Source organism: Anneissia japonica, unplaced genomic scaffold (genome assembly GCF_011630105.1).
Source record: "Anneissia japonica isolate Jap-2015-1 unplaced genomic scaffold, ASM1163010v1 scaffold4988_len2956909_cov206, whole genome shotgun sequence".
NCBI lineage: Eukaryota > Metazoa > Echinodermata > Crinoidea > Comatulida > Comatulidae > Anneissia > Anneissia japonica.
The window spans coordinates 1,989,796-2,004,097 of record NW_022696345.1 but is presented as its reverse complement, the minus strand read 5'-3'; the positions used below and the strand labels follow the sequence as shown (position 1 = coordinate 2,004,097).

At 34.3% G+C, this 14,302-nt stretch overlaps 1 protein-coding gene across 3 annotated transcripts in view; it reads right to left on the bottom strand.

The window, feature by feature from the left end:
• Positions 1-1,901: 1,901 nt before the first annotated feature.
• The window catches only part of LOC117101850 (cysteinyl leukotriene receptor 2-like), a 13,190-nt gene continuing 789 nt past the window's right edge, over positions 1,902-14,302 (bottom strand). The window contains exons 1-2 of one of the 3 annotated variants that reach the window (XM_033241963.1): positions 12,005-12,019; positions 1,902-3,252 (exon numbers count right to left, since the gene is read on the bottom strand). In XM_033241963.1, the coding sequence (XP_033097854.1) occupies positions 2,088-3,242 (1,155 nt within the window). In that variant the 5' untranslated portion in view covers positions 3,243-3,252; positions 12,005-12,019 and the 3' untranslated portion in view covers positions 1,902-2,087. Of the gene's footprint in view, positions 3,253-11,644; positions 11,777-12,004; positions 12,020-14,302 lie in introns of those variants that run through there. The other 2 variants (XM_033241962.1, XM_033241961.1) reach the window with 2 other exon arrangements.

Genomic DNA, 14,302 nt, shown 5'->3' with positions numbered 1-14,302 from the left:
ATACAGGGTATATCAGACCAATATTAGAATATGCTGATGTTGTGTGGCACCCTGGCCTCACTCAAGATTTAAGTAACACTATTGAAGCGATACAGAAAAGGGCATGCCATATAATCTTAGGCAAACATTTCAATTCTTATGAACATGCCTTGGGCATATGTGAACTTGAACTGCTCTCGGAAAGCAGGGCGGCACACTGTCTCAAATTCGCTAAGGGTCTCACTTTAACTTCACATTCTTCTGATCTGGTACCACACACTCGTTACCGCAGCCACAATAAAAATCTCCGCAATGGAAACAAAATCACGCAATTTTCCATTAAAACAAATAGATTTTTCAATAGTCCAATCCCGTACTATATCCGATTACTCAATAATTCATAAACAGCAATGTTACCCTTGATGATTTGAGTGTGCCACCCTCCTTCCCGATTGGTACTACAAATTTTCGGTCCAAATAATAATAATAATAATAATAATAATAAGAATAATAATAACAATAATAATAATAATAATAATAATAATAATAATAATAATAATAATGATAATAATAATAATAATTATTATAATAATAAATAACAATTTTTTATATATATATATATTTATTTTTTATTTATTTATTTATTTTATTTTTTTTATGTATTCTTGTATCTTCTTTTTTTAATATTTTAATGTTTTTGCCGCTTTCTTGCCCATAACTTTTGTAATATTACAAGCAATTTGGCCCATTGGGCCACCATTTGTAATACTTCTGAGTGTTTTATCAATAAAGTGAAGTGTGTAAACATCTAATAAATACCAAATATCATAAAGCTTACCTTCTTGCAGTGGCGTATCTATGGGGTGCACGTGGGTGGGGGGGGCACACACCCCTCCAAAAGTTACTCGCGCCCCAAAAAGCACGGTCAAGTAGTTAAAAATCACCTTATTTTGAGAGTTAGCGCCCCTCAATTGATCATCCAGCCCCCACTTCTTCACCATCGCCCCCTCCCATCAGCATCGCTGCACCCCACTTCAAGACTTCTAGATACGCCACTGCTTCCTTGTACTAATATAATTTAAAGTATACATAATATTTAGTGCATTATTAATATACAGACCACAATGTGTGACATCTGAACTACCACGTATGTCAGTCAACTCTTCGTGTTGCGTCCTAACAAGAAGCATTCGCAACAGTTTGAAGGTATAATATAATATTATATTGTAATTACTATACACTAATTAAAATTTGCCTTGGTTTTGTGTTCATCTACATTGTAATTCAAAACCGTATCATATTTGATGATTTCCAGTGTTCAATTGCTGTTTCCCCATATTGAGGCAAATTAATTTCATTCATTTCATCTTTATCTATAAACACGAATTAAATACCACAACACGCTAAATAATTTATAGGCCTACTTCAAGATGTAAAAAATTATAAACCTACAAAGTATAAAATTCAAGATGACAAATGGCTTAAAAAGTTAACTGCGGCAATACAGATCAGCCTGCTTATCTGAAGGTATTATTATCATGATTATAATGTTGAAATAATATTAGAATATAATTTAGATGACTGAAAAACATCTTCATCGATCAGCAATCTTTTGGCCAGCGTGTAGCCATCAAATCGTGGATATCGCTGGCATTTTAATGCAGATACCGAGGCTCCCTGTTCCGGCTCTTTGTACGCAAAGTATGCGCTTGGGACAACCATTGCTGAAGCTGTTTTCCATACAGTCGCTACATTGTCGCTACAGCGTTTTAACTGCAATCCGTGCATGCACTGCGTAGCTGTCCCCTATGGAACGCCAAAAGGACATACCACAAGTGGCGCAGTGCAAAACTAAAGTGGCACAGTGCAGAGGTCGAGTGGTGCAGTGCAAAACTAAAGTGGGTCCACACGCATTCTGAGTTTCCACTGCGCCACTTTTGTTTTGCACTGCACCACTTTAGTTTTGCATTGCGCCACTTGACTTTTGCACTGTGACTGACTTTTGCACTGCGCCTGACTTTTGCACTGCGCCACTTGTAATTTGTCGTTTTTGGCGTTTGATTACGTATGCGATACTGAGCTAAGCATCCACCTATTAAATGAACTGACTAGCATTGCTCTGATCCGCTGACAACAGAAGTGGCTGTAACTGAGGAAACTGTTGGTGATGATATCACTCTCATCTTGTTATGGGGGTCTTTCTGTTTATTTCCATCAAGCGTACATTTAATCGTACACTTAAACCCACAAGGATTGAAGTATGCGATATAAGCGTTTCTATACGCTTTGTTTGTCATGATATAAATAATCGGGTTGATAGCTGTGTTGATAAACATTGGTGTTCTGAGAAGATTTGCATATTTATTGAATTCGTATAAGTCAAAACCTGTATAGTACATACTAATGAGATTAAGCAAGCGATAAGGCAAGAAACACGCCACATAAACAGCAACTGTTATAATCACTGTCTTAAAGATCTTCCGCTCGGATCTGATTCGGTTCTGGATGGGCACAGATGACTCAGTGAAGGGAAATTCTTGCCGAAGCACCATGATCATTTGCATGTACATCGGAACGATAATAACAACAACCAGTATACCAACGCCGATGTCAGCTGTATACATCTTGTTTACGACATCGCAAGCTAAGTCTACTTGAAAAGAACTACAATAAAAGCATATTGTTGGCATGTTTGATAAACCTCGGTATCCATCGTGCCAAGGGAACGCACGGGAAACAGCCCCGACAGAGATCAAAAGACGACTTTGGTATAGGGACACAAGTATCCACACAGTGAGTGATATTTTCAAGGCCCGGCGTCTGGTTGCGGACTCGCGGTATTTGAAAGGTTTACATATCGCCAAGTAGCGTTCAGCGGTTACACAGAGGATCATGAAGTTTGAGATCTGGAAACTAGTGTCTATCACAAACACAACTGGCTTACAGAAGTAACTTGTAACATCACCCTGATCAAAGCTATCGTGATAATCACTTTCAACGTACGATCTCAAGAACAGGATTGGGGCGATCGTTAAAAACAAACTATCTGAAAAAGCAAGGCTTACTAGATAGACATTAAGTGGCGTTTTCATCTGCTTAACTCTCAAAAATACAATGATTGTTGCAATATTACCTAAAAGTCCAACAATTATGATGATTGGCCAAATTACTGGAAGTATGACATGATCGATATCTGGATACAGAAGTGTGTCAATGAAAACATCAATCGGGTCGTAATCTGTAAGGCTATCATTTGTCTCCATTGTCGTTTATCTGAAAGATGCAAAAATACAGTTTTAAGAGAATAGCATATTTAAATGAATGAGTAGAACTGAATTTCATACTTCTGTGTATAAAAAGAGCCATCAACCATTCAAATAAAACATTGACTTAATAATAATAAAGTTATCTAATTCTAAAGACACACATTAATACAATTTTGTTTTCGCTAATTGACATTCAGTTATTAGCTTGTCTGCCAACCAATTTGGGAATGCTCTGAGCGAAGAATACCATTAGTTTCAGTCTAATGTCCGAGCATATCTGAAGGTGGTACCTATTTCCAAATACCATGGAATAAAGACCAAAGATGGTTTATTTTATATTCCTCTGCCTGAGCAATCATCCACCGCCTCCATGATAACGGGTAGTAACGTTTGTGTGTGCGCTGAACCCTCAAGGCATGTATGTCACTGCTTCCATCAAGACGTTCTTGTTAAATACTCATTATAGAACACATATATCAACGAAAGTTTTCGTTGATAGATAAATAAAAATAAATTTGAATGTATTTAATGTATATGAGGTTGCTTAAAAGTATTATTGTTGTTTGGAAAGATAAGTAAGTGACAACATTGAAGCAATAAATCATCACATGTTTGCATGATGCATGACAGGCCCGTACACAGGGATGGGGGGGGGGGGGTGCGACGGGTGTGTACGCATTCCCCTCCCAAAAAACCAAAGTTCCACATTTTCTAGGGTAGAAATATCAAGACTCACTCTTGCGTATGTCAGAAATCCATCCACCAAACCATCTTGACCAATCAGAGCAGTTTCCAACAAAGTCGCCTCTAACTCGTCGTACTAGCAACGAGTTTCAACTGTTATTATACAGTAAGCTTTTTGAGAAATTTTAATGTTTTCCGCGCCACTTGCCGGGGCGGATCCAGAGATGTGCAAAAGAGGGGGCGAAAGTGGGGCTGATCGAGATAACACTACCCTAGGCGGTCCGGGGACATGCCCCTTTCAATTTTTTTTGTGTTCTAGACGCCCGAAAATAACCTCTGAGGCGTTTTAGGTGATCAATTTTTTTTTTTTTTTTTTTTTTGCTTGCATGTAGTGTTTCACCGCATACAAACTCATTTTAATTCTAGGTTTCACTAAAATCATATTTACTTTCGCTTGGAAATCTTGATGCAGCAGGCGAGCGCGGGCTTAGACCGCACCGTTTGTCACTGTTAAGACGATCGTCTCCTAAAGAGCGCTACGATTTGCGTATAGGCCTATATAATAGAAGCAATTAAGCATGACTTTAATCAGCGTAATTATTATATAAACAAAATAAGCTGAGTCATGCGCACCTCCTCAAAATATTCGACTGCTTATGGCCATGTAAGGGAGACAAGACAGCCCTTAATTTAGATGTTCATTGTGAGTACAAGTTTGTTATTCATTGATGGAAAATAATTATAATTATCATAGGCGTATCTAAATGATTAATTGTAATGAAATATGGTGGTTATTAGAAAATTGATTTTATTTATTTATTTATTATAGTGTCACCTCTTCCTGTGACTGACTGTGATATGGGAGTTGAATAGCTATATTATTCTAGCCTATATGCGATGATGATGATGTTGCGACGAGCATAGAAGAGAAGATGTACCATATTTGAATTATTTTAAGTAGACTTTTGTTTTGATATTTTAACTTGTTTTGCATCGTATTATTATTTGTCTGTTACTCCATTAGGCCTAGGCCTATGCCTCATTACCTAAGTCCACCTTTGGTGGGACACCGTTCGCCATGACGAATGCCAGAACAAGAAATATATTCAGTAATACAAAAAGAAACAAAAAAAAAAAAACATACAGAAAGATTATTGGTTGTCTATAGACAAATATATCATAGATTAAATCTTTTGTGTTATTTTTAAAATGCGTTGTATTTTTTGTCAACTTACGTCCATTTGGTTCTATTATCAAGGATTTCAGTTCAAGAAAATTACCAGTTTTTTTATTAAGAAAATATGAAAAGATTACTCTTCGTTTGAACAAAGCCGAATTGGATTTTAATTTTTTACGTAATTGCAAGGCATTCGGAGTTTTTACTAAATTTATATCAAAGATTATAGTGCGATTGTCAATTATCTCTGGATCCTCTAACCAACGTCCATCCACAGCAGCAACGATGAAGGAATGTGATGATGATATTTCCCCAAATGTATCTGTGCTTCTACAATCTCCCACCCCTTAAGTTTGTCAAAAACATTTAAAAAAAAGAAAAGAAATTTATATTCAAATTTACGAGTACCATCTCTGGTCATCTAGAGGTGCCATCATCATACAATTTCTTACCTCAGCCCCAACCATGGTGGGGCTGAGGTGGTACAGACCCTCAACCTCTGAAAGTCCTTCCCTTTCCCCCTCTATTTGGAATTCTTAGATCCGACCTTGACAGTGGCGGATTCAATGAGGCCCAGCCGTCCCGTCCCCCTATTTTTTTTCAACATAAAAAAACTGCTGGCGAAAAAAGAAATTTATACAAATTGTATGAGAGTCCAATTTCCAGCCATCTAGAGGTTCCATAATAATAAATGTTCTTCCCTCAGTCCCAACCATGGTGGGCTGAGGTGATATCTCCTACATCCGTGAAAGCCCCTCCCTAGCCCCTCTTCAAATTCCAGGATCCGCCACTGAAAACAGTTTAAGAATGCCTGCTCGACCCCAGCGGGGTGTTACCCCTAGACTCCCCTCACACCTTCACCGGGAGCTAATCGGTTCACTCTCTACAAATTTGCACCCACCCAAATAAAAATCCTGTGCACGGGCCTGCTATGTCAACAAATATTTACAGATCCCACACAAAACCTGATCCATGAAGTTAATCAAAGTTTAGAATATTAAACAAAAGCGTGCGTGCCAATACTCAAAAGGTTTTAGAAATATGTTTATGATAGGTATGAAAGGCACATTTAGTGCAGTGTACCGTAGATGGAAGAGCGGTAAGGGAATCCTAACAAGTGAATGAATTCACATGACATGTAACGTTCTGGGGAGAGAAAACAGTTGTCAACAATTTAACAATAAACCATCTTGCTTTAAGTGAATCAGGTAGGAAATGTGCTTATGAATATCAACTATTACAGGCCCTTACGCAGGGGTGCGACGGGTACGTACGCACCTCTCAAAATACCAAAGGTCCATATTTTCCGGGGTAGAAAATTCAAGACACACTCTCATACGTTCCAGAAATCCATCCACCAAAACCCAGTCACCAACTAGGACTGCCTTTAGTTTGTCTTACAAGCAAGGTCTTTTAACTGTAACACTTCTTGAGGAACTTGAGTGTTTTCCCCTCGCTTGCGCGCGTATAGCAATTAACTCTCCACGTACAAACTCATCTCCTCTCTTTCTATAGGATTCACTAGAATTATCTTCATTCTCATTTAAGTCTGCAAGTGCAATTTAAGGCCATCTAGAGGTGCCATGATCATACATTTTTTTTCCTCAACCCCAAACTTGCGGCCGAATGGGGTGGGTCGACCCGGGTCTCTATTTCTGTGAAAGTCCCTCCCTGGATTCCCTCTACTTCGAATTCATTAATTCGCAACGGCCCCCAAGTTAAAGTCCCTCCCTGGCCCGGTAAGGTGGTGGACGTCCTATTCGCTTCAAAACAACAACAAAGTGATTTATTGCTTTCCCTACCCTGTTCCCACTCAGATCAGTATAGGCTTATTTTTTGAATTCTCTTTTATATATCTTTTATGCCTACGTCCATTTCATCCATTAATTTCATTTATTTATAATATAACAAAATCTAGTATTTTCAATGCCAATAATACTATAGGCTTTTTTCATTGTGCCCTATAAACCTACGTTATTTCTTTTACGTTTAAATTTAATGTTTTATTTACCCTGTGCATTCACAAGTATTAGTAATAAGTAATAGAACTATATCTACGTGGTGTACCGCAAGCATAAATAAATAATAATAATAATAATAATAATAATAATATTATTATTATTATTATTATTATTATTATTATTATTATTATTATAGAATGTAACGATGCATCTTATGTAAGTAAATGATATTGTGCAGATGTAAAGATCACGAAGATTAAGTTTAAATTTTGAAAACATTCAAAGTGATTCCGTATAGTCGCACATTAGCATTTCTCATTAAAAATAGCATTGCCTAATATGATTTCTGTATTCGTTTTATTCTTTTGGGATAATTTTATTTTTTTGGGAGAAGACATTTTGCCTAACAGACACACATCCCTTTCCCCAAATTCATGGGCGAAAATACTCAACGTATATGCAGGGGCCTCAACACTTTCTCACTCCCGACCTCCAGACTATCTGTTACGCCACTGACTCTATTGAAAGAAAATGGAAATAATATAAATGTCGGAAATGATACTTTTATATTTCTCTTTAAATTATCATAGTTTTGTACCGGTACATTTGTTTGTTTGTTTAATTTATTTCTCCACACACATGAACATATTAACAAAAGCTTAATAGTAAAACCAACTAAGAATAATAGTACATTACAGAATAAGTGTGTGGAAGGATGCCAAAATAAGTTTAGAATAAAACTTTAAGTCGTGGCCACCAGTTAAAAATATATAGAAATCCAAAAATATAAACACAAAATAAATAAATAAATAAATAATATATATATATATATATATATGTGGTGGCAGTCCGTTAAGTACAAATAAGAATGACCGACAGACAGACAGACAGGCCGACCGACCAGGAGACTTACCGGCCATACTCCGAGACCAGAGACTTTTTAAGATTGTATTTAGAAGAGTTGAGATTAGGTAAGGATTTAAAGGAAGTTTTTAAGGAATTCCATAATTTTGGACTAGTGTAAAATATGGATTTTTTTTCTAGAAGAGGATGTATATTTTTCAAATAAAACGTTACTTTTAGCAAATCTAGTATTATGGTCATGAATATCAGCCTGTTGTTTTGGAAATAGATTTTGAATATGTCGGGGTAATGTTTCATTTCTAAAGCGATACATAAAAACATAGTTTTGTAATTTATGCAAATCAAATACATTTAAAACATTAAATTTGTAAAATAAAGGTTTGGTATGGGAAATACGAGTTGTCCCTGCACAAATCCTGAGGGCTCGCTTTTGTAATTTAAAAATACTGTCAATAGGGGTTGTTTCAGGACTTGTCCAGGGACATAGATGAAGAAATTTATCAACTGTAGCAGCCCATGATGTGTTACAATAACTGATATAAGGTAAGATTAAAGTATTATACAAGGATAAAAGAATGTTCTGCGGAAAGTAATGTTTTAATTTATTCATAACACCAATGTTTCCTGATATAATATTTGTAATACTGTTATGATGGGATTGCCAAGATAATTTGAAATCTAATGTAATGCCAAGGAATTTTGTTTCAGTTACTTGTTCAATTATGTTGTTATCAATTTTAATAAGAAAGGAATCTCTGCTTTTTATTTAGTATTTTTAAAAACAATAAAATTAGTTTTAGAAATATTAAGAGACAGCATATTTAATTTAAGCCAATTAGATACCTTAGTTAATTCAGTGTTAATAATTGTAAGGAGATCATTTTTATTTTGGTGTGAATAAAAAATGTTAGTGTCATCTGTTTAATAGAGAAGAGCAGTTTGGGAGATCATTAACATATATTAAAAATAACAAGGGCCCAAGTATGGATCCTTGTGGAACACCACATGTAATATTAGATAAATAAGAATTAAAAGAATTAAATGTAGTTCTAAATAGATTGAGAGCAAGGCCTCTGACACCACATCGTTCAAGTTTACTCAATAGAATTTCATGGTCAATGGTATCAAAAGCCTTGCTTAAATCAAGAAAAATACCGACTGTAAAATCATTATTATTAATTGCTTTAGTAATTTGGTCATAAATATCAATAAGAGCAAGATCTGCTGAGTATGATTTTCTAAAACCATATTAGCGATTATAAAGAATATTGTGTTTAATTAAGAAGGTGTATAATCTATTGTAAATTAAGCGCTCCAGAATTTTTGAAAAACATGGTAACAAGGAGATTGGTCTATAATTAGTAAATAAATGAGCATCATCTTTTTTAAAAATAGGAACTACCTTGGCAACCTTCAATTTATCAGGAAAAATTCCTTTGGCAAAACATTAGTTGAAAATATAACATAAGGGCTTCGTAATTAAATTGGAAGTGGATTTAACTACTTTGTTAGATATTTCATCACAACCAGGGCTCTTACTGTCTTTTAGTACTTTAATAATATTTGTGATTTCCTCTTCAGATGGAGGTGTGAGAAAACAAATGAGTCTTTAAGAGGTGGATTAAGATATGACGTAAAGTGATGGTTAGTAGGTTTGTTAATTTCCTTTGTGAGATTTGATCCAATGTTTATAAAATAGTCATTAAATTTATTTGCTATAAGGTGAGGCTCAGTAATTTTTGATCCTTCGTGCTGAAAAAAAAGATGGAAAATGTTTTTTTGTGTTGCGTCCTAAGACAGAGTTAATTGTTTGCCAAGTCTTTTGAATATTGTTTTTATAGAAATTAAATTTATCATTATAATGTTTTTTCCTTGAAATTTTTAATAAATACGTCAACTTATTTCTATATATTATATACTTGTATTTATCCGATTCTTTTTTTGATTTAAGGTATTTCTTATAAAGTTTATTTCTTTTATCAATTGACGTAATGATACCAGTTGTTTTCCATGGCTTGTTCTCTCTACGAATATTTCTTTTACGTCGGGTTGTTTTGATATGAATGTCATGTACTTTAGAAAACTTTTTTAAGAACACATTGTAAGCATCATTGGGATTATTTTTATTGTAAACATTGGACCAATCAATATTTAGTAAATTGTTAGTAAGGGACAGAATATTCTTATCATTAATTTGTTTAAAATAAACATATTTAGTATTATTTTTGAAAGCCAAAGAAGGTGGAAATTTAGAATGAGTGATAGAGTAAACTGGGAAATGATCAGATATATCTGAGTAAAATATTCCAGAGGTTAGTTTATCACAGATATTGTTAGAAAAAATATTATCAATAATTGTTGCGGTTTTTGTAACCCGTGTAGGTCTATGTGTAAGCGGGTAGAAATTAAATTTATACATAATACTTAAAAATTCAGATGTTTGTTTGTGTGTTTTACACTTAAGAAGGTCGATGTTAAAATCGCCTGCAATATAGGCCACTTTGTTTTCATTGTCAGTAGTGTTTAAAAGAAGAGAGGTGTTTGAGTTAAAGGTAACTAATGAAGACTCAGGTAAACGATATACTACACTTAAATTAAAATTCTTTGGCTCGGATTTAACTTCAGTGAAGATAGATTCGTCAGTTTCAAAAATAGAAGACAGGTCATTACGAAGAGTATATTGAAGCCTCTGATCTAGGTATATGGCAACTCCACCTCCCGGTCTGTCTGATCTTGACGAATGTAATAGAAATAACCTGGAATATCATAAAAAGAAACATTTGTTTTGCTATGTTTAAAGAATGTTTCAGTGAAGCACATTGCTGAAAAAGTATGATTTAAGGTACTAAGAAAATCAGTTATGTCATTAAAATGATTAACAAGGCTACGAGAATTCATACTAAAAATGCTAAATAAAGAAGATATATTGGTAATTTTTTTAGGACTTTCTAAAATTACGTTATAAAAAAAGAATGTTGTTCTATTTCATTCAAAAGAAGACTAAAATCAAATACACTCAAATATACAAAATTTGTTCTTTATGACAATTTAAAGATAAAGAATAAGAAGTAAGTTTTCCTGTCTTAAATGCAGCTAAATTTGTCTAAGAAGGTCTGATGATTGAGAAAACTTTATCCTCTCCCTTTATGTATTTTATTATTGTTGGAATTGACCATAGGACAATTGCGTAATACCCCTGTTCGCGTAATTCTTTTACTTTTTTCTGCAGGTTCTTTCTTTCCATTCGAATTTTATGGGAGACATCATCGGTTATAAAGATCTTGTTGCCATGAAAGAGGTTATTTCTCAGCGCAGTTGCTGTTTTTCCAGATAAAATGACGTTCTTTTGTGAAGACTTGATGAGCTTGACGTGGATTGGGCGACATTTTCCCTCAATACGCTAGCCTGTTCGATGCGCTCGCTCTATGTCTAAGGCAATAGGAGCTGGTATTTTCAAGTGGCTGCGAAAAAATTCCATACCGAAATCCTCAATATTTTTTTTTTCCTTCAACATCCTCAGGAATTCCATGAATAATTATATTGTTTCTTCTCATTCTGTTTTCCATGTCATCTATTTTCGCCTTTAGCATACACACTTCCTCTGATTCGACCATATCCATTTTTACAGATTCTATTTCGTGCTTGTTTTCTTCGACAGATTTTTCTTGGACACCGTCTTCTAATAACGAACACCGCATTTTAGTTTTACTTACAGTTTTCTCTATGGTATCCATTCTTTTTTCAAAGCAGTTGAGTTTAGTTTCAATTGTGTCCAATTTCTGTAGCTGCACAGTTATGTTCTCAAGCTGCTTATGAATAGCAATTAGCGTTTGGTCAGCTCTCCCGCCGTCGCAATTCTCAACACCAACTGAACCACCTGTCTCAGCCTGGCTAGAATTAACTGCACTTGTTTTCCCTTTTCCCGTAGATTTTTCCATATTTTCCTGACCAACCTTGCTTCTTGTTTTCCTCATAGTACATTTAATGTGAGTACTATAATGTGTTTAGCGTTGATTTTGTAATGTAAGGAATAATTTGAAAGAAAATGTGGAGCTCAAATCAAACGTTCCTACCTAACACGACGCATGCTCACAATTGACAAATGAGTTCTATAGCAGGATCGTAATACTTTAACACCGGAGTTTTGATTACTGCTTCTTTTATATTATTTAGTGCTTTGTCATCTGTCCAGAAAAGGTCAACGGTTTTAGTAAGAATTCATGCAGTAAAAGGGTAATAATTGCTAATTACTTGCAATCTCGAAGCGCCCACCATACTCAGTTACGCCACTGTGATATGTGCGTGAAGTCAGGATATTTAATTTAGGAGAAAAAGGCTTTACATCAGATCACTGAAAGGAAAATTGAACTGACAATCGGGGAGTAGTTTAGGTTGATCAGATTTTGACCTGACAGGCCTTATCACTTCCTACGGCTTTGGCAGTGAAAAGTAACTCTGTACTTTAATTACTATAAACTTTAAATATTAATGAATACATTTGATGTGAAATTTTTATTAAAAGTGACAAGTAATTTGATATATACTTATTTTTGCGTTATATTTTAAAACTATTTAAAAATCTAATTCGTTCTTACGGTATAGATTATTTTAAAACGGTTTAAAATTAGGATATTTGTTAAGGTTTTTTTTTTGTATTACTGTAAACTGTTTTATCGATAAGCCAAGAACAATGAATGTAAAACTGTGAGCTTTCGGTGATATAATAAGCAAACCAGATTATTATTATTATTATTATTATTATTATTATTATTATTATTATTATTAGTAGTAGTAGTAGTAGTAGTAGCATATATATATATAGGCCTATATATATGCCTATATATAATACTACTACTACTACTACTACTAATAATAATAATAAATATATAATAATAATAATAATAATAATAATAATAATATATATATATATATATATATATATATTGTTTATATATCATGTAAAATGTAAGCATTTTTCAATCCCATTTTTATCTCATAATCGCTTAACGAAATAATGCATAGGTCATCGCTTTAATTTACAGTTTATTATACAATATGTTTTTCTTACATAGACCTATCTACAGAATAACTTATTTAAATGTGATGGTTATTATGGTCTGTACTAATGTTCTCAGCTTTTACAACGCAACAAGTTTTAGAAAAAGAAACGTTTCTGCACTATGAATTTTCAGGAGTGTACAAGTGTCCCCCTCCTTCAAAAAAGGTTTGTACTTCAGCAGGAGAAGCCACTATAATATCAATACAGACCACGAAAAAAAAAATCTTCAATTAATTAACTAAACGGATGTATAGAAAATTGATGTTAAACCGATCCTCTTAAAAGCCAGAGTGCTGGAGCCGCAATTGGCTCTTGGGAGTGTTGGAAATGGAAATAAATGTTATTGAATTTTAATTGGAGCGCCCGGCCCTCTGTGATCCCGGATCCGTACTAGACTCTTGGGATTGTATGTGGTACCCTCTGATTTCATAATGTTCACTGAGTTCGCATGAACATTTGATTTGTAATAGAGATGCTGTTCTCGTTCTGTGCCTATACTTTTTATATAGGCCATCGACATTTTGTAGGCTTAATTTGTTCAATCCTTGGATTATAAGGCTGTATTACTCATCCTGCAATGCGGCAAATTTGTGAGCTTGGACATCTATTTACATATCTATTAAAGTCCAAGGTTAAGAGACAAATACGCGATCGCCTGAAAACCTCAGAATGTTTTTTTAAATAATCATATTTGCAGACTACTCTCAAAACTATATAGGCCTAGGCCTAACATCATACACACCGTACATATGTTTATCTGATACTCCCGATAGTATTCATACCTTAATAAATCCTACATCTAATGCTGTAGGTGCATGACCACGGAGGAAATATATTAATAGGCCCTATCTTAATACCCATGGCATGACAGTCTAAAATTGTAGTACTTTAACAATAGGCCTAACAGTAACATAATTATTAATAACACTAACAATTAATGATAGGCTTATTAGTAGTAATAATAAATAATAATAATAGATAATGATGGTGGTGGTGGTGGTAATGATGATGATGAATGGTGATGATGATGATGATGATGATGATGATAATTTGCCTAATGTTCTAGTTATTCAGCGCATTACGGTATCTGCCTTAATGGGTTTTACGTAATTAATAAAGGGAATACAATAATAAAACAAAAGTTTACATTGCATAAAGAACAAGCTTTAAGGGGTACACTGGTCTTCACATGTGATTAAATTAACAAGATAGGCCTAGCAAATTTATTATACATAGGCCGAAAGAATACCGTGCAATATCAATATATAAAGGCGTTTTATAAATTTCTGTATAAAATTAAATATACATATAT